The 24,427-nt window shown below is 35.8% G+C and overlaps 3 protein-coding genes across 4 annotated transcripts in view; all 3 read left to right on the top strand.

The window, feature by feature from the left end:
• Nucleotides 1–8,756, top strand: part of LOC135680962 (uncharacterized) — a 30,359-nt gene extending 21,603 nt beyond the window's left edge. For both annotated transcript variants that reach the window (XM_089113587.1, XM_089113588.1), the window contains exons 18-25: nucleotides 233–544; nucleotides 1,092–1,564; nucleotides 2,177–2,271; nucleotides 2,979–3,138; nucleotides 3,630–3,690; nucleotides 4,172–4,434; nucleotides 5,046–5,271; nucleotides 5,779–8,756. In XM_089113587.1, coding sequence (XP_088969713.1) covers nucleotides 233–544; nucleotides 1,092–1,564; nucleotides 2,177–2,271; nucleotides 2,979–3,138; nucleotides 3,630–3,690; nucleotides 4,172–4,434; nucleotides 5,046–5,271; nucleotides 5,779–6,518 — 2,330 coding nt within the window. In that variant the 3' untranslated portion in view covers nucleotides 6,519–8,756. The remainder of the gene's footprint in view (nucleotides 1–232; nucleotides 545–1,091; nucleotides 1,565–2,176; nucleotides 2,272–2,978; nucleotides 3,139–3,629; nucleotides 3,691–4,171; nucleotides 4,435–5,045; nucleotides 5,272–5,778) is intronic.
• A 4,071-nt stretch (nucleotides 8,757–12,827) lies between these two features.
• On the top strand, nucleotides 12,828–19,572 carry LOC135680855 (dual specificity protein phosphatase 18). Its single transcript, XM_065195058.2, has 6 exons — nucleotides 12,828–13,242; nucleotides 15,680–15,811; nucleotides 16,285–16,342; nucleotides 16,868–17,052; nucleotides 17,206–17,238; nucleotides 17,620–19,572. The coding sequence occupies exons 1-6, from the start codon at nucleotides 12,954–12,956 to the stop codon at nucleotides 17,727–17,729; spliced, it is 807 nt and encodes a 268-aa protein (XP_065051130.2). The 5' UTR covers nucleotides 12,828–12,953; the 3' UTR covers nucleotides 17,730–19,572.
• A 789-nt stretch (nucleotides 19,573–20,361) lies between these two features.
• Nucleotides 20,362–24,110, top strand: LOC135680857 (dual specificity protein phosphatase 18). Its single transcript, XM_065195061.2, has 6 exons — nucleotides 20,362–20,549; nucleotides 21,673–21,795; nucleotides 21,962–22,019; nucleotides 23,040–23,224; nucleotides 23,382–23,414; nucleotides 23,549–24,110. Exons 1-6 carry the CDS (start codon nucleotides 20,390–20,392, stop codon nucleotides 23,596–23,598), a joined length of 609 nt encoding a protein of 202 aa, XP_065051133.2. The 5' UTR covers nucleotides 20,362–20,389; the 3' UTR covers nucleotides 23,599–24,110.
• The last annotated feature ends 317 nt before the right edge of the window (nucleotides 24,111–24,427 follow it).

Below are 24,427 nucleotides of genomic sequence, written 5' to 3'. Positions count from 1 at the left end.
CCGCACTAGACTCTGGGGATAGGCGCAAAGTTTTCTCTCCTCCTTCCTTTACCTCCTCCACACCCTACTCATTTCATTGCTCCACATCCTCCCGGTACAGTTCCTCCGATGCAAGTCTATGCGTGCTCCTCCGGCGCATCTCGTCTAAGCCTTCTTGTACCAGCTCTATAAGTACCAGCTCTGTATTCCAGCTAAACAGTTAAGCTCAACAACTGGCTTCGTTTTCTTGCAGTTCCTTCGAAACCACCAGAGAACCTGACAGCTTTGAGCTTCATGCATCCATCTGAAATCAATGCAACATGGCTCCCGTTGCCCAAAGAGTTCTGGAACGGTGTACCGTTGGGGTACACCATTGTCCTCACCTCACACAGTATTGGTGGTGTCAAGCTACCTCAAAGCCAGGTTATTTCCATTACAAGGAAAGTGTCACCGCAGACAACCCATTACAACTTCCGCAACCTTCTGCCATATTATAAATACGCACTGAAGATCAGGGCTTTCACTGGTGTTGGAGAAGGACCAGACAGCAAAACAACGTATGTTGGTGAGTGATCTTTTTTTCCATCTTTGTTTGTCCATCTAAAATAAATTTTATAAGGATGCATACAATTAACTTTGCAGATTTTTCATCATTTCAAAATTTTTAATCCTTCTTGCTGACTTGATGTAAAAGCGGAGAGAAAAAGGGATCGGTGCTACTTCTGTATCTCATCCTTAAACTTTTCAGATTTTGGCCAAACATTAGTTAACCAAGAGAGTCACCCAAACTTTTTATATACCAGCACAATCATTTGCAGCTATCAAGATTCATCTAAAAGCACAAAGAAAAGTAACAGACCCACAATTATTAGCTAAAATATTGATAGGACTAAAAATATCAAAATAAAAAATTTGTTGTTGAGCACATAAGAGACCCCTAGTCATGGTTATTGAGACTGACTGTTTCTGTAATGATCAGTTTAAACACATCTGTCCTTTTGTTCCCTTTTTGAAATTGCTTTGTGTTGGTTTGAGCCATAAGTATCAAAATGGTATTTTGTAAAATCTGTGTGTATGTATCTATCTACGTTTTTATCTTTGTTTCCCCACAGAGACATGCAAAATAGCCAACACCAGGATGCGTTCTTCCTGGTATCAGTATCCTCCATTAGTAGCGCGAAATGCTTTATCACCAGTCCCTAACGGCATTATCCCAAAGATCCTTTCTGCTGCTTTACATCACTGCTCCGGGAGGTGCATGGGATTGAATATAAAAGGAAATGCAACAATTGACTACACACTAGACGGGCTGGGAAAGCCTGCAGAAAAGACCAATCTAGATCACTTGACGAGTACGATGACTGTAGATACAGAGTTTTTGTTTCCCGTGATGAAACCGGACTTCCGAAATGATGAATATAAGTTCATTTCTTTGGTAAGCCCAAGCTCGGTTGTAGTCGTGGAAGGGAAACCAAAGGAAAATCTCACGGGCCAAAATATAACCTCTGGAATATCAAGCCTTTTTACTATTATCATAGTGTTCGTCGTGTTTTGTTTTGCTGCTGGTTGCCTCATATGGATTGCAGTAAGTCATTCAATTTTGCTTGTAATGTTGAGCCCTGCTCATGTTTATCATCCTCATGTCCCGGAGGTGGAGGGAAGGGGGGTTAACTTCCACATACACTGGTACTGGATGCGCCATTTTTTTGGGGTAGCTTTTTTCAAGTAGAAAATAAATTTTGGGATATCAAGATTAAGTCGTAGGATTTTGTCTCAATTATGGACCCGCATTAAGTATAAATCTCAAATTTTAATAAAGTTTAAAGATATGCATTTCACATGGTATCTAAATTTTGGGATAGGGTTTCGGATAATTTTTAAATTTTAGGGTATGTTTTCATATTTCAAAATGGAACTCTGCCTATTGTAGTTACAACACAAAACGCCCCCCCCCCCCGGCCTTTTCATGAAGGTTTGAAATTTTAGCATAGATAGGCGGAAGCATAGGGTACTATAATTATATGCTATGGAACCGTGCCACCTGCAAGGCATCGAAGTTATAAGAGGGTAAAGAAATGTAAATCAGGGGGACTTCTTCTAAGACAGAGCCTTAAAATTGGTGTCTTTCTATCGTAGTCATTTTTCAGACACTCTTTCTTACTTGACCTCTATATGCACATTACGTGTTTTTCTCCAGGAAACGTGGTATCGAACCGGGCAGTTCAGAATATCAAGCATATCTGGTCTCCTGGAAGGCTTTTACTGGGGCTGGGTCACTGCCACAACAGTTGGGTAAGAGCTAGCTATAAATCTATCTGGTTTGCCCAATAAATTTGTCGATCAATTAGTTTTAAGGCCCACGGTATAGCTCAGAAAAGCACAAAACGACAATATTGACAAAGCCCAAAGCATACATATAATACATTTTTTTATTCTCATTTTTTTGTTTCTGTCGGTACATTGTGCTAGACTCTCGTCTTTCGTCTTTTTTGGTAAGCTTTTTAGAAATTTTAAGCTAACAATATATTTTTTCAGATTTGATTATCAAATATCCTTCCGAGTGTAGTTGCTGTTCCGAGTTTCACGCTTAACTTCTGTTTTCGTTAATACCAAGTTTTCGAAGATAGTTTTTAAGAAACTGAGAAGCTTTGCTTATCAAGCAGTGTCCTGGTCCTTTTTCTCGATGTGACCACACCTTGATATACACCTGGAACCGCAGAGAGCTAACGACACTTTTAATCCAAATAAAAGTTTGCTTATATGAGTGACCCGAACCACAAACCCTTGGATCAGTCGGCGACCTTATCCTTTGCGCCATCCTTGCACCAGGGTGATCTTCATTAATTAAATAAATAAAAATATTACATTCTTGAATATATAATCTATTGATAGCTTCTACTAAACAAATGTCGTATAAACCACTGCTCACAAACAAATCTGTTCGGTAATTCCTTGCACTTTCAAAAACGTTTGCTATTATTTTCTGATTTTATTTTTAGATATGGGGATTTCACTCCAGTATCTGTGATTGGAAGACTAATTTCAATGGTCTGGTCATTGATTGGGCTCATTCTTTGTGGATTTCTCTCCGGCTCTTTGACGACATTTCTAACTTCATCGGAAAATCCGCTGGCCAAACCAACCGCACCAGCTTCTGGGGTTAGTTAAATGTCTCATAGAATTTATAGATTGAACATTCTAAAACTCTATTCGATAATTTACAGAGCCGAAGACGAATCGGAAATATTGTGAAGTACTTGATTGCGTCAAAAGAACGCAGTTATGATATTTTACTCACTGATGCCAAAGGAGGGCACAGGTATAAAGCTCACTCCCTGTCCCTCCTAAAAGAATTTTCCATAGAGCTTCTCTAAAAAATTATCTTTGAAAATGTTTGAAATTCTAGATACTTGACTGATAATACAATAGTTTTGTGGCAAGGAGTTGCCTTAGTTTTCTTCGTAGCGGTGAAAGACATTAAAATGATCTTTGAATAAAGCAAGGAAGGATTGGAAAGATTCACAGATATATCCTTATATAGAATCATATTTTTCTCTTCGTTTCACCTTTTGCATTTTTCTTGGGTTCAAGCACACTTCATACTACTCCATCAAAGTCAAAATCAGTCTAAAATTCTCTTTCTCGCTAAGGTTGGAATGGTTTTAGACACGTGGGAATTCGCAGTTGCAAGAAAGAAAGGCATGTCTATTGGTAGGTTGTAGCTAGCTGATTTCGATTTATTTGCTTTTACATCTTTGGTCTGAATTATATCAATCCTGCAAAGTATTCTGAATTATAATCAGGTTATTTCTTATATGTATACGCCTGTTAAGAATGAGAAAATATGTAAAAGCAACGAAAAAGATGAAATCTTTAAATTTTCAAGTGATTTGCACTTTTGTTTAAACAATGGTTGCATTTTAACCAGGCATTGGCCACTGATCAGTAGGCATTGGCAGTTTCTTTTGAAGAGCAAAAAGTATAAAGATCTAAACAAAATTTATAAAGACTTCATTTAATCTTCAGCAGGTCATTTTAGTTTTGAGTAGGAGCCAACTCTCGATGCAATATCTCGAGTAGATGAGTAGATGCCAAAACCAATCTAGAGGCAAAATTCTGAAAGAGAATGAAGCTGTGTTTCATCATTCTGTTTCATAAAATACCTTTTAATAAACTAATTTTACTTCTGTAGATATGAATTTCACGAGTTACTCTGACCTGCTGGATGCTGTCGGAAATGCAACAATCAGATATGGCATCCTCGATGCCAGTGTCTCAACGATCTGGGCTGCCAAACTTGCTAAACAGGAGATCAAAGTTAAAAAACAACTTCCATTAGGTGTAGAGCTTGGAGTTTTTGCAACTGGAAATGCTAAGCAGATGTTTCAATGCTTTGAAACGTATGTTAAAGAAGAACAGTCATCAATATTGCGACAAATGCAAACTGTCTTAGAGGTACTACAATTTATGTTTATTTTTAATTGTAACTAGAGCAGTTGCATTATATTTGCATTGAGTGTCAGACAGGGCCGTCGGAAGCATAGGGAGGGGGCTGGGGGGAGCTGGAGCCCTCTCAATGATTTCTTAGCTGTATTATATTTCCTTTATAACAGTTTACTGAACGGGAGCAAAACAATGGACCCCCTCCCCAAATAAAAATTTCGTTCCGAAGACACTGTAAGAGTTTTTATTTGATTTTATTTGTTTGATTTTCTATTATTTATTCACATTTATTCACAAAGTCCCTTGAGCTAGTACAAGTTAATAATAACTTAAGATCAAATGCAATTAAATAAATACAGGTTAAGATAAGTGAAGCTCTTTCAGGGAGTCGTATTCACATTGGTTTTTAATTCGACAAATGTGTTTTAGTTCTTTTTTAAACTAGACACTGTTTAGAGAGCTCCCTGGTACTAATAGGAATTTGTTCCAGACCTTAAAGGCTGGGTAGGAAAGTTGTTTAGCTTATTTAGCTCTTTGTCGAAATTTAAGCCTTGTAGGTATCATGTGGGCAAAAAGTAAAACATAAATTCTCTCACTGTGGAAATTGTTTATTATTCTTACAGATAGACGCTGCTCATGTTGCAAAAATGCTTAATGTCAAGGAAAATGTAAGTATAGAAGTCAAGCCGGGCAAACCAGAATTCTACAGCTGGGAGTCGCAGATAATGCAGTCATATGTAAAACTAGGCGGTGCAATATTTCTGGCCCTGTTTTTCTGCGGACTAATTTACGAGGCTATCAGGAAACGCAGAAGATTTAAAAAAGCGCAGAAAACTGCTGCCAAACAGCGTGAGTGAAAAGTTGTTTGAACTTAGCCTTGCTCCTAGATGTTTAAGTTATGCTTCAAAGTTTGGTATTTGTGGCCCTTTTCAGATGCTAATTTATTTTACCATTGTAAGCTTAATACATGTGTCGCTTACTTTATAAGTGTCATCTAGAGTAGGGAGGGCAGGAAGCAAGTGCTTTCTTTCCAATATGAGACTCACAAGTTTTAAAAAGGCAATGAACCTGTGGCATCTGATCCTTTGAAGGCAAGGCTTGCTTCAATGGTTCTTTTCTATCCCAAGTGCCAGGACTGGGTCTCTGCAATCCGCACACTACGAATCTCTACAAATTCAAGTCTTTGTTGGTAAAAAAGGCTTTACTGGATACCAGAATTCGCCTGCCCTGTTTCATATTCTTCCTTCATCAGAATTATCTACCGAGCTATTGGATGCTTTATTTGTCTTTAGGATAATATAAGGAAGTTTATTTATTCAAAACTATTGCTGTATTGTAGTTGTGACTCTTTTGCAGCTCGAAAAGTCGTGGCCTACAGTAGTGACAATGGTCAAGTAAACCTTGATGGATCTAAAGACCAGCTGGTGACAAGAAGTACTTGTTTCACAGAGATACAGAGAAGCAATGCATCGTTGCGAGTTACGTCACAAGGCAATACTTCCTTCAGCAGTGAAACAGCAACTGAAATTGAAGCCCAACTTGGAACTTCTAACACCGATTTGTTATCTAACGATGAAAAATTTTCTACAGAAAGAATAGAAAAAGATGACGAAACCGTGAAAGACGGTTTATCGAGCAGGGTTGACTCATCGAAACAGAACTTTGACAATGTGATTGATCACCCGTTGAAGCTTAGAGAAAAGTCTTCGCAAAATTTTCCAGAAAGCAACTCAGATGAACTTGTGTTGGAAAAATCGTTTCCTTTTTTTATGGACTATGCTGCAGAGCAAAAATGCAACAAAATGGACACAGACAGTGCAATTGATATTCCGCGGAACATTTCACCAATACCAGATGATAAAACGATCTTATCATTTGCAGGGTGTATTTACCACGATAATGATTTATTGGAGAGAGAGACAAAGATACTGATTCAAGATCTTGATGATAACTTTGAAAGGATAGTTAATGAATTAACAGAAAAGCATCACCAAGAAAGATATAGACTAAAATGCATCAAAATGGAACACGACAGGAAACTGTTTGGGGGAACATATAAGTATTTTAATCCTTATGATTTTATCACTGACTGGTAAGCATAATGCACCTGGTCTTACACATTCTTTAGTTTTACTCTATTTCCTAAGTCATTGACTAAGAATAAAGATTTTTTTTCAAAGATTTCGTCAACGGTCAAACGTAGTGTTTTCCGTGGCGCAGTACTCCTAGATGACATCGTTCTGCAGAAGGTTGCAATCAACATTCTGCACTACGATGAAAGACATACAAACAGAGGATCTTTCAACATGCTTTTGCAGTGGGGAATTCCCTATTAGGGCTCACAGTTTTCCCACAAGTTAGCCCATGGTCCTCTAATAGTAGGGGCACTTTTGGGAGTGATCTCCGAAAAATTATTAACAAGCAATTCTTTGAAAGTATGAACTGAAATGTCTATTATGGAAAACTCACATTTCTTCCTTTCTTCGAAAAAAATTTGGAAAAGTTAAGAATTTCTACAATAAACCATTACTAATACGGTTATCTTCAGACGCAAAATCCCTGAAAATAAGTTTTAAGGCGAAGGTTCCTATAAATACGAGTCATATTTGTATATAATCATCATTATAATACATTCAGGCCTCAGAACGGTTCCAATAAGTTATCAACTTTCGCGTGAAAACCTCTCTCGTGTAAATTATTTTCTCTTTTGTGTAAATTTTATTCCTTTTACGATTGGTGTGGTGTCACTCATCATGTCTGGGCGCAAATTTGTTTGATTAGTAAGGAACATAGGTAGACTTGATATCTCCTTTTAAAATAGCTTTTTGTGAGTATTTGTCCTATCTGCAACGCTATTGGAACGATGGGCGACACCACTCCAATCACTTTTGTAGCTTTTTATTGTAATATTTGTGTCTCTATGCTAAGTGTAAGTCTTAGGGTTGTTATGCATTTCCATGCTCCCTTGGCTTTTGTATTGTTATTGATTGTCATTGTAAATTTTATGAGAATATAAAAAAATACAAGTCTACTTTGCTGTAAAAAGCAGCTCTTTTTAGAATTTCCCTATTTTTGGTACAGTATATTGATTTAATTCATTGATAAACTTTGCTGAATATCTAAAAATCTCCCAGCGATTAAAAATTTTCGGCCTTTAGAGGATCACACTCAGGGGCGGACTGGCTAATTATTTTGGCCCGGGCAAATTTTGATCAAACCGGCCCACAATAATAGCAAATAAAAAACTCCTCGGAAAATACAAATGAATGTTAGTCTGTAAGGAAAACAAGTTTTTAAATTCAGTAATTTAGTGCATGGATGAATGCTGGTTAACAGAACATGTTAAATATGTCATTTGCTGACTAAACAGTAAATAAACAAAAATTTTAACTCATTGGTTTGACTCTGTTTCTTAATACAGTAAATTATATGTTGATAATGTGATCGTTCTGGATGTCATCTAACAGGTGTTTTTCTAAGAACATTAACATAAAGGACTCCAAGTTTGGCTGCGAAAAATTACTACGTAACCTGTTCTTTATATATTTAAAGTGGAAGGCTTCTATCACACTCCATATGTGACAAATAATTTTCTAATCCTCCGAAAAACCACAATGAAATTTCAGCAACCCAAAAATATCAATTTGTCAATTTCTGACCCCAAAAAGAAAACAAGGGCACCCCTGTTGAAATTTTATCGTGTAGCACCATACCCCTGTTGGGCAGGGGGTGCATTTGACTTATGATAGTGTAGGCCTAATAAACTTTCCATAACTTGTATGAGTTATTGAAAGAAGCAAGAGCAAGACCATGCTGTTTTTTGTTATGTTTGTGGCTTTTCCTTGATAAAAAAGCTTTGTATCGTAGCTGAATCCTTTTTAAGTCTCGCAGCTTTTCCTCACGAAATTTCTGTGCTCCACCTTTGATTGAAGTCTTCTTGCTCTTCCCCCGTTCTACGTATGTCTTTTTCATTGCTTCAAATACAGAGCAAATCGCTTAGAGATTTCTAATTTTTGGACTTTTAAGTTTATTACATTAAGCAATAGCTTGAAATTAGCAAAACAAGGGAACAAAGATTGAAATTGTTGTGGATGCAACGAAGAGAGAAGGCCTTGCTGAAAGCCCACAAGCAAACACGTTAGTACTAAAGGAAGGAGTACATTAGAAGTAAATATACGGTCAGTAATTTCATCGTACCAATGGGGCCGTGCAGGGCTAGAAAAGTTTTGTGGAGGTATGGGCTTACCTCCACCATTGTCAAGCAGATCGTACAATCAACAAATAAAGAAACTTGCTTGCAAATCAGTTAAAATTGCAGAGAAAGTTATGTCAGAGGCAGCTGAGCAGCTTTTCAAGATAGTTGAAGAGGAAAAGTCAACTAAAATTGAAGTGATGCAAGATGGTAAAAAGATTGCAAAAGTTGCAGTGACAGTTGATGGAACTTGGCAGAAGAGAGGCCACTCATCAAGAGTTGGAGTAGTTTTTGTGATATCTGTCAGGACTGGTCAAGTGCTGGATTATGTCATCAAATCCTTATTTTGCCACGAGTGTAAAAGTCATGAAAAAGATGGTAAAGACACAGCTAAGTACAAAAATTGGCATCAAAAGCATGTAGGACATTGTCACATTAATCATGAGGGATCTTCAGGAAACATGGAAGTGGATGGTGCTATTGAAATATTCACAAGAAGTATTGAAAAAAGGTTTTCGAAATATACAGAGTTTATTGGAGATGGGGACAGTAGTACTTTTGGAAAAGTAAAGGAGGCATTGCAAGTCAAATATGGGGATGATTACTCAGTTTTAAAGGAAGAATGTGTTGGCCATGTCCAAAAGCGAATTGGTACATCACTCAGGGAATATAAAAGAAGGATGAAGAAAGAAATGCTTCCAGATGGAAAACCTGTCGGGGGTAAAGGTAGATTGACAAAAGCTGCAATTGATAGCATTCAAAACTATTATGGTTTGGCTATCAGAAGAAATTCAGGGAACAAGGATGGTATGAAGAACAGCATAATGGCAATTCAGCACCACATGGTAAAGTCAGAAAAACTTTCTCTTGCGCAGCAGCACCAGTACTGCCCACAGGATGGAGCAACATGGTGCAAGTATTGGAGAGAGAAGATTTTTGGTGATGGCGAAAACAATCAAGAGAATCGACTTCCTGCCGTTTTTCATGAAGAGTTGAAACCAATTTTTGATAGATTATCCCAGGATGAACTATTAAAGAGATGTTTAAGGGGCCTTACACAAAACCGAAATGAGAGTCGACACAAAACCTGAATGGTCAACTTTGGACAAATCGATGCCCTAAGACAAAGTAATGTGGTATAAAAAGAGTGACAATTGCTGTATGTGAAGCTGTATCTGTTTTTAATACAGGTACTGCATTCAAAGCACTGCTGATGCAGAGTCTGGGGGTAACAGACTTAGGTTCTCAAACCCTTAAATTTTTTCGAAAGGAGAACAAAAGAAGAATAGAGAATATGAAAAGGAAGTCTAGCGCAGAATTCAAAGCACGCAGAAAAGAATTACGAATGAAAAAAAAAGATTCAAGGAAAGCCAAGTGAAACCTTCTATAAACCAGGTGCTTTTGGTTTAGAAGTTGAACCAGAGGTTGAGAAATGTACCAAAAAGAAGCAGAGCAGGAAAAGACCTTATTCAGTGACAAAGCAAACAGAAGTCCCTAATATAACATTTTGTGATGAAAAAGACATTTTTGTTACCGTAGAGAGAAAGAAGAAAAGATAAACTGAAGCAAGAAAGTATGCTTGATTTGTAGATTAATTGAAGATATTTTTGCAGTAAGGAGTAAGCTTCAAGCACCTGTAATGAAAAATTAAGCCAAGTAACCAATTTTACTTGCAAAGGCCAAACTTTGCCAAGATTTACAACTTTATTTTTAATGGCGTTTTTCTCAAAACATGAAATTTCAGCACTTCTGTTACAAAAACATTTGTATTTTTCAAGCTGTTTTGTGAAACCAGCTGAAACTTTTGGAATATATGTAGTAAAGATTAAACTATGCAATAAGTAGAGGATTTTGAAATCTGTCACAGTTGGTGGTAGTTGCCATGAAAACAGTCTTTTTCGGAGTATTTTGCCCCCAAAATTGAAAAATCTAAATTTCTTCTACTTATTGCATTCCTAATGGTATAATTGATGTTTGTGCAAAATTTCACATTTATATTGTTTTATTCAGCTTAGATATCTGCACTAAATCATTGCAATTTGATACTCTTTTTCTTATGTTTGCATGGAAACCATTCAAATTTTTGCTCAAAATTTTTGCTCAAAATATTTCAAACAAGGAGAATCAAATGTGTGCTAAATTTTAAGGAGCTACATTGCATGGATTTCATTTTATAGTCATTTTACTGTTTCTGTAAGTGTACTATCAACAGCCTCCTTAAGCAATAGCTTGTGCTTAGGCAAAAACATGACCAGCTTGAAGCAAAAGCTAAGTAAAAGGTCACCAGGGCAGGTTAAAATCTTATGTATCGCATTGAAACAGGGGTGCTACAGTATAGTATGTCGCCAAAAAGGAAATACCGTCAAGAGAAAATATAACAATAACATGTTTCCTGAAGTGTGTCTGTGCTGCGGTGACAATAATGAATTCGTAATTTTAATGGTTCTCGAGTACTTGCGTGTATATTTATTCATTCCCACAAAGTCTTTGAAAATTCAAGGCAAACAGATCAACGCTTGCGTATACTTTTTTGCCTCGCATTCACTTTTTAAGCTAGTTTTTTTGGCACTTTTTTTATCAGCCGGCCCTCAAACCAACCGGCCCTTCGGGCGATCGCCCGAATAGCCCGACCAGCCAGTCCGCCCCTGATCACACTCTATATCTCCTGATTATTTCCAGAGTCCAGAAAAGTTGTTTACCTCCCTCAAGACAAAATCACCCTAGAAGGCAAACATACCCCCAGAAGGGCTGCTTTAACGAACTACCAATCGACATTCGAAGTTTAGACACCATTGTTGTTTTCAAGCAAAGACTTAAAGAACATTTGAAAGGATTATAGTCGTCTTTTTCATAACTAGGATTTTTAAGGATTTTTTTTAAGAAGAAATATTAAAAGACATTTTAAGGCTTTTACTTCGTATTCTAATGAGTTATATTTTTTTCTTTCAAAACAGGGCCCTCGTTGATAACAATACTCGTAGTATTGATAAGGTTTTACCCTGTATAAATATTCCTCTTATTATTATTATTATTATTATTATTATTAAACCTTCCTCACAGAACAATAGAAAGTGGGCGTGGCTTAGGTGTGTCATAGAGGTTTCTATTGTTCTTCGTAGACCTTCCTCCGGTCAATGGCCGTGCGACCGTAATGTTTTCCTGACTCTGATAGCTCCATGTCTATCTTTCATTAGAATCCATTGCTTTAAAGTTGATTCAAATAAAATTTGATATTCTACACCCAAGTTTGAAAATATCCTTTGCAATAACGATTTCTTAAAAACCATCATGTTGCGTTCTTTACACCATGCATATACAGCACGTATACAGCTCTGTCTGCAAGTCCTCACCAATCACTTTGTGACAGACCAGTGAAATAGTAATTTACCTTGAATACATTTATAGAATACATTTAAGACCTTGCTTAAACATAGATGTAGAAATAATTTCAAAAGTGGAGGGGCACAGGTCGTCAAAATTGGGGCACCTCTGTTACAGGGCCTCCGACGAAGGGGGGCCGGGGAGGCCTTGGCCCCCCACTTTTTTGCAAAACAGTAGAGCTTTTTTTCAAAATCTTTTGTTATGGGTGTTAAATTTTCCCTTGCCCCCCCCCCACTTTTCAACCTGTGTCGGAGCCCATGTATTAGCTGCAAGTAGATAGTTTGCCACTGTTTCTGAAAAGTGGGAGGCACGTGCTCTCGATGCCCCCTGTTTCCTACGTCTAGGTGTTTTTGAATATATCCTATATGAAAAACAAGACCTAGATTTTAGGTACTAACGTTTCCTACAACTGTTATTTATCAATTAAGGTTTCTTAGATTTTTCAAAGAGACCTTATCGTATTGCAGTAATTTCATGACAGCCTAATCCGTTTTGAGCACGGTTATGGCACTCAAAAAATCTGATTTGTCGTGCTGGTAGCATTAATTAAGCCCTGGGTATAAGACTCTCTCTGTAAAAAAGAGACTCTCATTTTTTAAAAAAAGTCTGTAATTCAGGTTACTTTAATTGAGGCCTTGATGTCATATCTTACGGTACCTGAAGAGTTTTGTATATATCTTACCTATTCTTTCCCAAATTGTTTAGCACTCTTGAAAAAAAATAATTGTATCGCAAAACAATAGATTTCAGGACTCCCGATCGGGGAACTGTTATCACCGACTGCGTCTTTTCTTTATTCCCCGACAAAGCGAGGGAATCCCGCGCATTGGATCATAAACACTTGTCAACATCAATCATAAAGGCGGAAGAAATGGCGGCTTTGTTTTGGTGAAGTCTTGTGTGGTTTGTTTGTTACAAAACGATCTCGATATGCTTCACAGATAATATATCTCAAATAATGAAAAGACACCTGCTATTATTCTTCCTGCCCTATTCACATGGTTACACCTTACTTTCCAAAATGCGTTATGGCTGTGGTTTTGAGTTATGCTCAAAATTTTGCTGGAAACGCTATTGTTGTCAAAAGTCTACCAATTTAGAAGTTGATGAACCAGACGAAGTTAACGACAACATGGCCAACTCAAACTGCGAGGCAACCGAAATTTTTCCCTTTCTTTTCCTTGGAGGCCTTGGAAATCGAACAACAGAATTTTTAAGTGGGAAGAACATCACTTCAATTGTTAATGGTAAGTATTTGTGTGTTAATCAAACCTGCTAAGCTTTTGTTTGTCCGTTTTGTAAATACAGTTTTCTGCTGTTAGCTATGCTGTGTTTCTCTCTTTCACAGACAGAATGTGCCTTAGGCTCAGAAATTACATTGAAACTTCTTTAACTATGAATTTGGTGTAATTCCCCCTTTTTGCTACGTAAATTTTCAGTGCATTTGATGGAAAAATGAAAAGATTAAGCTGAAATTCGAGATGAAAATAATCTGTTTCATTTAAAGCAAAAGCGTCGTTTGTTATTCATTACTTTAATGTAACAATTGCACCATCCTCTGTAAATTGGGTGATATTTTATCAGGTGGTACTTAATTTTGGTACTATAGTGAAGTTACGTCTTCATAAAAATTTCTGTTTGCAATGTTTTCCATTTCGTCTGAGATTAGTTAAAGTTAACTGATAAGGCCAGCTGGTTAACCTATACTTGCTGATGATAATCAAAGATATATGGAAAAAATGCAAATCATTCTCCAGTCTTCAAATCCTCAATATACAAAAACTTTCTAACCAAACTGGAACATTTAAATTCTATCAAATCATTAACACAGTAACTAAGCAAAATTAATGCTGCTATCCAACTGAAACCAACCCAATTTTGATGCATTACAAAAAGTTAAATTTGATTTATTTGACCAAGTAATCCAAAGCAATGTACATATATAAGCAGGCTAAAGCTATTTCGGTGTGAATGCTATATTTATCATCAACAAAGAAAGCGTAAAATAACTTTTTGTCATTCCTAACATCAAACATCAACTAGAATGCTAGAAATGTCATGAAATTTCATGAGGGCATTTAAGTATTAAAGAATTAAGAAGGTTTCTTGTTCAAATGAGTTTGATAAATTTTCCCATTTGTACTAATTTGTGTATCCAAATTGTGTATCCAGTAATGTCAATGAGGACAATGGGAGATAAATTTTGGGGATGTTGATTTGAGGTAAACATTTTGGCAAAAAAAGGGTGCATTAACGTGTCTACCCTTCCTTTCTACAGCTAGTGTAGCAAGGTGGCGGCAAGAGGAAGTCACCCCTTAGTTGGCAGCCAACTATGCTGTATTATTCCAACCTGTGAACTATTTAAATAGCAAGCATTGTGTCTGTGGCCATCCTATTAGTGCTTAATTGCATCATGATTTGACTCATCTTTGTTCAGTTGATATTTGATGTCTTGTTCCTATGCAACAGTTTTTATGGGAGTTGTGATCAGTGATTAAAAGATTGTTGCCATAGAAAACATTTAAAATGCCAAGGATACTAGAACATTGGGGGATATTATTGAAGATAGAGCTCTGAAAAGCCAATGAGTTCTTTATTTGTTGCAAACAGCCAATGTTGGTTGACAAATTTAAATTTCTAGTCAATTCAGGCCTATGAATCAAAAGGTGTGGCCATATTGAGAGGAAGGACCAGAAAAAGCATAGGTTGTCAGCAGTGGTACAAGGGATGCATCTGTGGTCCCTAAGGACTTTTGAGATCAGGGCCCCTAGTTAAAAGCATTAGTTAACAACAACATAGACAAAAAATAAAATGCTAATCAATAGACTTTCTGTTCATTTAGACTGATGTATCACACAGGCTCTGGCCCCCTTGAACTCAATTATCACATACAAAATGCCAGCTTTATTGAAAAATAGCATATAAAACATTTTTCTGGGAGCCCTTAGTTTTTGAACTATAGATGACTTTAGTTTGTTACTTCACTGACTCTGTGTCCTAAAATTTAGGTATCAAAATGATAATTAAATGGAAAATTTGTAATTAATACAAATCTAATAAATCTTTAACAAACAGGGAGCTTTGTCTGTCTAAAATGTTTGAATTATGCAAAAAATGGATTCTAGGGCTTTACCTTTATATAAAGCCTCCTGATCACACCCTCCACTGTCTTACAAAAGTTTGCGAAGCACTTAAACTGCAAACAAAATTATTGCTTGAACATTTTAAATCATTACACATTAGAAGCTAAAACTATGTAATAAAATTGCCCAGCCTGTAGTCAAGTCACATCCCATCACATGACTCATCACAAAAACCACGCCTCTTTCCACACAAAATTGCACAAAACAGATGTCCATCTCCATTAAAGCAATATATTGCTCAAAGCCTTTTTTAGTTTTCTAGACATTAAAAATCCATGAAGTCAGTTAAGTTTTGTGGATGTCCATGATGCTTCCCAGCTCTTTTACCTTTTTCTGTAAAAACTGCAGTTCTTTTATAAGTGATTCTTGCAATTTTTTAAAACATGAGTATGACTGGCCTTAGCAGCTCCAACTTTCTCAGAGTTTTTGTTAGTAGGTTGCAACTTTTGACCTTCTGGTGATTTTCATGCCTATATCACTGTTTGATTACTTTATTTTAAATATTTTCACTATTTGTTTATAAATTCCTGTTTTGTTTCAGTTAGTAACATGGACCCAAACAAGATAGAAGGATGTAGCCAACCGTACGATATCAGAGAGTTGGTAATTCCAGTAGGCGATGCAGGAGAATGTGATCTGAGCATATTTTTTGAGTCTGTGGGGCAGTTGATTGGTTAGTGAATTTCATACATTCATTAATGGCTTTGCGGAAAGTACCCTCTTGCATAATAGAGGTAACGGTTGCAAAAGATGGTCGATGTATCTTCAGTGCCGTAGGAAAGATAGGATCATTTGGGGACACCATCGCCCATAGCCGTTTGGTCAGGATTTTTCGTCAGATTGATAGATAGAGTTAGAGCCATTTAATGTCATAAGAGTTATTCTAAAAATCAAAACATGATGATGCATTTTTGAAGACATTAGATAAATTTGTGAAATTACCTGCCTAGAAACAATCCCATTACTCGGCATTTTCACTCAGCATCTTCACAGTTTTATATTCAACTGCAAATTTCTAGAAATCAAGGATTCTTTTAATTTTCAACGGAGTTAACAATGATCATGTTTCTGCCTCTTTTAAGCTTCTTAAATAGTTATTTCATTATTTGACTTGGTCTCTAAGAGTTTGATGGTGTTTGTTCATAGATGAAGCAGAGAAAGGCAATGGTCGTATTTTGGTGCACTGTGCTGCGGGTATTAGTAGGTCAGTATGTACCATTTTCTCTACACCATGTTGTCTTGTCACACATCAACTGAAATTTTTTTCCACATCTCTCTTCATGAATCTTAATAAGCGCTATCGATGTAAAGTAGAAGAGTTGGAAGGAGCGGTTGTATGAAACGATGTGGTTTTAGCTAAGTGACAGAATGTCAAAGGCAGCAACAATGGCGGCTTAGAATTGATCTCGCCCGAATATCATTGCTTCATTGAGATAAAACTGCTTAAATGAAGCCTGGAATGCGATAGATTCTGTCTGATTAAGGTGGCTGCAGCGTATCACTGCCCCTATGTCCCCTAAGCTAAAGAACATCAAATTGCTGGCCGATCTTTGAATTCGTCTGATATCATCATCATGAAGCATTCCTAACTTGAACTCTTTGTTGACATTTGCAATGAATTTATGCTTGCGTTAGTTTGTATCTTTGAATTCTAGTGAATGATGATAAGTTGTCCTAACCTCCAAGAAGACAACAATATTGATTTTGTTATATCTTCTTGTGTTTTTAGATCAACTACTCTGGTTCTAGCTTATCTTATGAAGTATAAAAACATGGAATTGAAAAAGGCCCATGATTTTGTAAAGTCGAAGCGTCGCAAAGTTAAGCCTAATCCAGGATTTTGGAGTCAGCTGATCAAATATGAGTTTGGCTTGTTTGGGAAGAATACAATCCATATGGTGGAAACTGAAGAAGGTAAGAAGTGTTTCATTAAAGAAGGTTATCTTCGCTAGCATAATTAGAACATACAATAAAAGCATCTTTATGATAGATATGATGTCGGTTAAGTTTGATGGCTGGAGGTGAACAAATAAAGAGACACTTATGATACTCTTTTGCTTTTTCTAGCTACCTCAGATGAATCAGCCAACGAACAAACTGGTGAGTTTTTAACTTTAAGTTTCGAACAGCTATTTGACTTGAATTTTTATCCGATTTCTGCTGCTATCCAACTAAGAAGCTATCTGACCCGTAACAAAAACAATTTTGATAAAGGATAACCAATTGAAAAAATTATATATGCACTTATTCATATGCGTGTATATAAAGATTACTGTTTACCAGCCTGCCGTAAAGTTGCTACTCCGAGTTTCACGCTTAATACGACCATCAGGCAACAGTATATCTGCAAATATATGCTTAAAGATATAAAATTTCAAGAAGAACCCTTTGACGAAAGCTTTTTGACTTCATCGGTAACATGTTTTTTGTAGGTGTATAATTTTTTTTTCTTCGCTAACAAGTTCGTGCTTCCGTTCACAGCACTAATTCCGGATATATATAAATCCGAGAAAACGAGTCGAAAACTAGAATTGGAAAGATACGCGGAAAGAAAGTATACCAATGGCATGGAATCTTCTAAAAGGGTGTAGTAACTGAAAAATCGAAAATGTTCCTAGGCTCGTCGCTAGCTATTGTGTTCAAGGGGGTTTTCAATTTCCATTTGCCGACAAAGTGGATGAGCCATTCTTTATTTGCCGACAAGTTTGGAAATTTACCGACTAAGCAACCCTAGACGACCAAAAATTCTTCATTTTTACAATGGAATATTCTTCAAAGGGGTGTCACAACCCACACGCCTCCAAATAGCGACGGGCCTAAATATTGATATATAAGCGTCAACTATATAATACATATACATCGTGTTTTAGTGTTAAGACATATACTTGGGAGTGTGCTTATAGACTTTAGTTATATCATAGGATATTTCTTAATTAATGATTTTATAGTTGCGAAAGTACAAGGAATTTAGATACTTATGAAACTTTGCTTTCAGAATCAGATATGTACTGTAACAGTGTAGACGCGAAGTCACGCTTTTTTCTTGGGAGGCAGATAATTTATCATTAATATTATCGCAAACATTTTTGTCATTTATGCTATGTTTCGGGTATTATCAAAACATATAGTTTTTTAATATAATTTTATTTGGATGACATCGCATCGTTTTGAATAATCTGATTAATTTCTTTCATCAAATATATAATGGGGTTATTAAGGGGTTATTAACGAAGGGGTATTTTTACTAATTGTTTTTGAATTTTTGTTGTAGATCAATATTTGAAGTAATTTATTTCATCATAGTGACGTTTAAATTTATGATCAGAATTTCCGTAGAATTTCATTATTTTAAGGGATCGTTCACATATAATGTCAGTCATATTTTGTCTCCACGATACCTGTCCCCTTCGGCAGTCTCTACAGCCCCCTTTTCCTTCCACCTTTCAACCGGAATATAAAAGGCATCTGTAACTTGAGAGGGGATGATGTTTGAAAGGGCGCTGATCATGATAACGATTCACCAAGGGGTTCTGGCAAAATTTTACCTTTGTAGCAAATATTCAACCTCAAAGGGGCGCTATCTTCTCCTGAAAGAGCACTCGCAAAAACTTGCTTTACCCGCGGGCTTCTACGTATCTGTCTACTGATGGCAAATGTGAACGTTCCCTAAGCCAGTACACTCCCTGTTATAATTTAACTATATGTCTTGAGGGAATTTTTAATACAGTAGATTTTTTTAGAGGAATTCTTTTTTATTGCTAGAGGGTTTTGTTTATAGTATTATACTAGGTTTTAGGTAAAGATCTTGATTACCGTATATGGGATAGATTACAGATAGGGAGTTTTTTTTCATTTACTCGTGTGTATAAACGCCTCAGTAAAATAGATATTAGCTTTAAGCAAAAAAACATAGAGTGAGTAAGGCTTTAGACAGATCAATTTCGCCCTTCGCCCCTGTTTTTTTGAAAAACATCACTCAGTTTGAAATGAATTTTGAAAGTACCATTTTGTCATTATAAGATCCCACTTGTGAGAAGCCTTTACATTCTTCTTCCTTGTAATTGTTTCTACATACATAGTCCTTAGATAATTAGAAATTGTACGACTGTCCCTTAACATAGTCCTTAGAGCTGCATGCAGAGTAAAACTTACATATGGAACGTGATTAGAGACTGTCAAAAATTCTACTCTTAGTTTGTCCTGGAACTCTTTGTAAGTATTTTTGTAAGAAACATTTTAGTGGGAATATATTGCAATTCGCTGCTTTCAGCATTAAGATAATAACACAGGATATATAAAGTGTATTGATAAGAGTTTGTATTGCCTATTTAACCTATGCATATCACGATTTAGCTTTTTCTTGTATTGGAAGGAAGGCTTCTTATGTTAGCGAGGCCTGTTGAGCAACATGAATATTCATAGTCTTCTTGATAATGCGTTTTTCTTTTCGTATTTTCCCATGTTCTTTTTCAATTTACACTTTTTTCATCATTTTAATACTGGGTATTAACAGTTGCTTTTAAAATCTGGTCTGACTGGGCTCTCGAGTACTTGAACCTATCTCTGTATCCAATGCGATATTATAAGATGTTTCAATTATTTTTGACAAAAGCCTTTGTGTTCAATGGCTAAATTTTTACATTAGAACATTAGAAGTGTTCGCTGTATCTTTATGAGGTGTTTAGTGTTTCCTAAGAATTTGAAATCATACTACTTTAAAAAGAAGTAATATAAGTAGGTCTGCTTTTAAAGCGCCAAATTACAAAAACCATTAAATAATAGGAGCAACCGAAGAAGAGTGCTTAAATATCTTGGGTCTGCTAGTAAAGTTTCAGGTATTTGGTTTTAAATCTACTTGCCTTTGCTGTGACTTATGAATGAATATGCTTCGAAACACGATATTTTTAGCCAGTGGCATTGCGTGACCATTCTCACTGGGGGTGGGGGGTGTAAGATGCAAAACCATATTTTACCGACAGAAATTATTTTGTTACATTGATATTTTGTTATAAATTTAATTTTACCGACAAGTTCTTTGAAAGTTGGGGGTGTACCCCAACACCCCCTGCACGCTAAGCCCCTGCTTTTAGCCAGTTGTGGAAAAAAGCATAGAGACATAATAATAGGTAAAAGAGAAAAAAAACCTCTATGGGCAAAAGATATCTGCGGGGCCTCATTTTCCGTAGCCGAGGGGTGCTGTTGCCATGCTACATTGACACGGACACGAGGCCTGTGGTTGTTGTTCTTCTCAATGGCGGACGATACAAGAAGTTCTGTGCCAAAGAAGTTGGTAAAACTCGCAGGGAGACACGGTGCAACCGAAGTTGTACCGCTTTTATTTATTGGTGGTCTTGCAAGCAGCCATGATTCGAGTTTTCTTACAGCAAAGAATATCACAACAATCATTAACGGTTAGAGAAATCTTTTTTATTTTAATTAAAATATTTAGAAACTCTGTTTGTATGTAACACGGCTGAAAATCTTTCACATGCTCGCAGCTACGCTGGATTTCTTGCGCTCGAACTTGGCCGGCAGATATCTTTCAATTTATGTAAATTATTATAACTATAGTCATGTTTACATGAGCGTCGTTTCTCGAAGCACAATGCCATGAATGGGGTTCTGTATGTACAGTACTAGATAGATGGAAAGGTTACACTGATGCACTTTGGCAATCCACTTATTTGCTTCCTGATCGAATGCTGAATTGAATCGCTATAATATAGTTATAATACCGCTTGAATAGTATACTACCTAGCAATTATGATGCGAGCAACAGAGAGAATGAAGATATGAAGAAACAGATGACATTCTTTTATAACAGGATGTGGAATTAAATGAATCAATTGATGATAAATTACTGTGGTTTGGGAACGGTTGCCCCGAAACAGCAAGATGTATTCAATGAACGAAGTCATCCAAACTGATTTTGAAACTGATGTATAGCATCCTTAACTGGCTGAACTTTTGAGATTCAAACTTTTGATTGTTTCAGAAACCCAGCTAGATTGATAGGTTTGTAATTAAATTCAACTTCTGACCAGGAAACAAAAAAAGGTCACTAAAGTGCAGTCGTCCCAATGGAAACATGGAAACAGGTCTTTCAACAATAGTGGTCATTTCATTCCCCACCTAAATAAGTTTATAAACCACTTATTAATGATTTAATATCACTTATACTTTATCATATTACAAATATCCAGTTTGCAGAGTATGGCCGTTTTGACATTATCTTGGGTGAATGTTATTCGGTCTCCTTTCCTAAAATTATCCTAAAATGAAAAGTTTGCTACAATGTGTAAACCCTTAGAGCCTTAATAATCTGTGTTCTTGGGGCATGTTCTCCTGGAAAATATGAAACTCTTTGTCACCAATAAGATGTTCATACAACATGGGCCAGTTTCATTGTAAACCTGCCTCAATAGGGTTATGGCCATATCAGAAATGCTATTGTATACAGAAAAGCAATTCTGTATATGTAAAATAGTTTTGAGTTAAATTATATCATAGATTTAATTTTTTCTAAATTCCTAGCAAGCAATATGAAGGCACAAAGATTGTTCACAAAATCTGGTATCAGTGAATTATCTGTACCTGTTTGTGATGTACCTGGAAGTGATATTGGTCAATTCTTTGATTCTGTTGGTCACAGGATTGGTATGTAACAAACAGATTCCTACTGAGTGTCCATTTGTGGTTTTAACATTTTTTGAAATGTTTTGACTTATGATTAAAAGTTTATCTCAGCTTGCTAAAGAAAATAAGCACAGTGCAGTATTTGAATGTTTAAATGTAGACTTGAATCTTTAATTTGTGTTGACAGAGGAAGCAATGATTTCAAAGAATGCTGTTCTTGTCCATTGTGCAGCAGGAATAAGTAGGTTTGTGTTTAAATTTTGAAACAAGATTGTAAACTGTTAAATTTATAATGGAAGTGAGTTTAAAAAGTTGAGCAGGAGCCAAAGCTAAAGTAGACACATATTTATCAAATTCAAATTCTTGATTCTAAGGGAACTGATAAAAATGGTCGTTCTCCTTTATTTTTTTGTGTTATCAATATAAGTTTCTAGTTTTTGTACAGTCTGTTGATCAGTTTGATTGTTCTTTTGCGACTGTTTCATTAATTGGTTCCTGCATTCTAAGACAAATATAATTATAATCTGATTACTTTCAATTCATAACTTTCAACAATCATAAGTGTTTTATGTCACATCTGCTAATATATGCAATGTTAGCAAACCAATTGGAATTTCTTAGATGTGTAAAGATCAAATAAAGGGTAGCTGTTTCCTCTGTAACTATTGTGTCAAGAGGTTTTTGATATTTTGTTAACTTAGGTAGATTCATGAGCACTTCTTTCCTATCTTACAAGCACTTGTAACCTTTCCTGTGACTGCTCATATACAAAACCTGGTCTAAACTTCTTTCTATTTCAATCAAGCATATGAAATAATGTCTGATTCAGATTGATCAAGTGAATCTAATGCTACATTTTAGAGGTTGTTTATTTGGTAAATAACTCTAGATGCTGTTTATATGGTAAACATTTTTCATTTTGGTAGAAGTAATCTAACTTGGAGTTTGTTGGAATAAACCATCAAATTCCATTTATCTTGCTTAATTTCTTTTACTACAAAATCATTCCAACACAGCTGTAGATATTTTTGTAGACAATTCTGTAGACTTTAGTTAAGGTGACAGAGTGGACAATATGTGGTATGTGACTAAAAACAGAGCAAAAAATAAAAGCTTTGCTTATTTGGATCAAAATTTTATGTGATGGTTACCTGGATGTGACTTAATATGAGGTTCCTGAAAGCAATATCAAAGGAACATTCTAATTCTTTTAATCTTTTTTATTCTTTATATTGGCGTTTCCTATTAAAATGTTTTTTATTTAGGTCTGCAAGTCTTGTGCTAGGATATCTAATGAAATACAAAAACATGACACTAAAGGATGCCCATTCATTCGTGAAGTCAAAGCGCAAAATAATCCGACCAAATCTAGGATTTTGGAGCCAGCTTATTGATTATGAACATAAATTGTTCGGAAATAATTCAGTTGAGATGATTTCATGTCCTGCAGGTGAGTTTAGAGGTACATATTTATAAACATACTATAGATTATAAAAGGTTTTAATGAATCTCCTTGTATGATGCTGGAGTGTCCAATTTGCTAAACTATGTAGAAATACATTCTTTGTATAGTTTTTCATAATTGGTCTCTCTCTGTCTCTTTGCAGTGCAAACTGGTAGCATTAATGGCCAAGAATCCTGTAAGTTCAATTTGCTCATATTGAAATTTGCATAATACATTATCTTTTGGAACCAATGAGAAATGTATTTTGTAGGATCCAAGTATTTTTCCAAGGCATTGTCCTTATTATTTTTCATTGCATTCCTTCTTCAGTTATGATTCCTGATATTTACAAAGTGGAATATGAAAACATGGTGCTGTGATGCAAAGAACTATGAGGATTTTGGTTTTTATTCTTCCTTATTGGGCATTTTTATGGGTAATGCTAACCAATGTTTCATCTCCAAGGCACTTTTCATGAGGAGCTAGAAATTTTAGTTACATTAAAGGGCTGTAGCAAGAAGAAACTATTAGGGCAAGCGGATAATGTTTTATGAGCAATCTCAACTATTTTCTGGGATATCTTTCTATGACTGACCTCATTATTGATTTAATTTGATTGCAAAATTATACTTTAATATTCAGATTGCTCTTTAAAAAAAATCTTAAGTCCAATGTTACACAAGCTTCTACGCATTAGTTCCCACTCTAGGAAAATAGTGATCTCTCTGCCTGAGATGTTTTCCTATTTTAAGACATTTGATTAGTGTTAGAACTACTTTTAAAATGTCATTTAAATTAAAGATCATTAGCTTAGGTAATGTGGGAATTTTATGCAAATATTGTTACTTGTATATAATTACTGTATATAATGTCAATAAATATTTTCCATGTACTTTATTTGTTTTGTGTGAATAAATATTTCTAAAGTACTTTAAATAGAAAAAAAATCATGTTTCCAAGTTTCAACCTGTTGATGTCATGAATAATCCTTTTTCGGACCTTTATAAAAGACCTCCCAAAATCTTAATTAAGAAGTGACAGCTCTACAATCATAATATTTATGCTATCACATAATTCAATGTTTAGCTATTTCATATCAAAGCTTGTTTCAAAGCAAATATTCTGAAGGAGAACAGTTTTTCCTAAAAGTGCCAAGTTTCAATTGGCATGTTTTTATTTCCAAATTAAAAATTGCCAAGTCTAATTTTT

The sequence above is a fragment of the Rhopilema esculentum genome, chromosome 18 (genome assembly GCF_057945365.1).
Source record: "Rhopilema esculentum isolate cy_ngs chromosome 18, ASM5794536v1, whole genome shotgun sequence".
In the NCBI taxonomy this organism is placed as follows: domain Eukaryota; kingdom Metazoa; phylum Cnidaria; class Scyphozoa; order Rhizostomeae; family Rhizostomatidae; genus Rhopilema; species Rhopilema esculentum.
The sequence above is the reverse complement of the archived record's forward strand: the minus strand, read 5'-3'. Positions and strand labels throughout refer to the sequence as shown.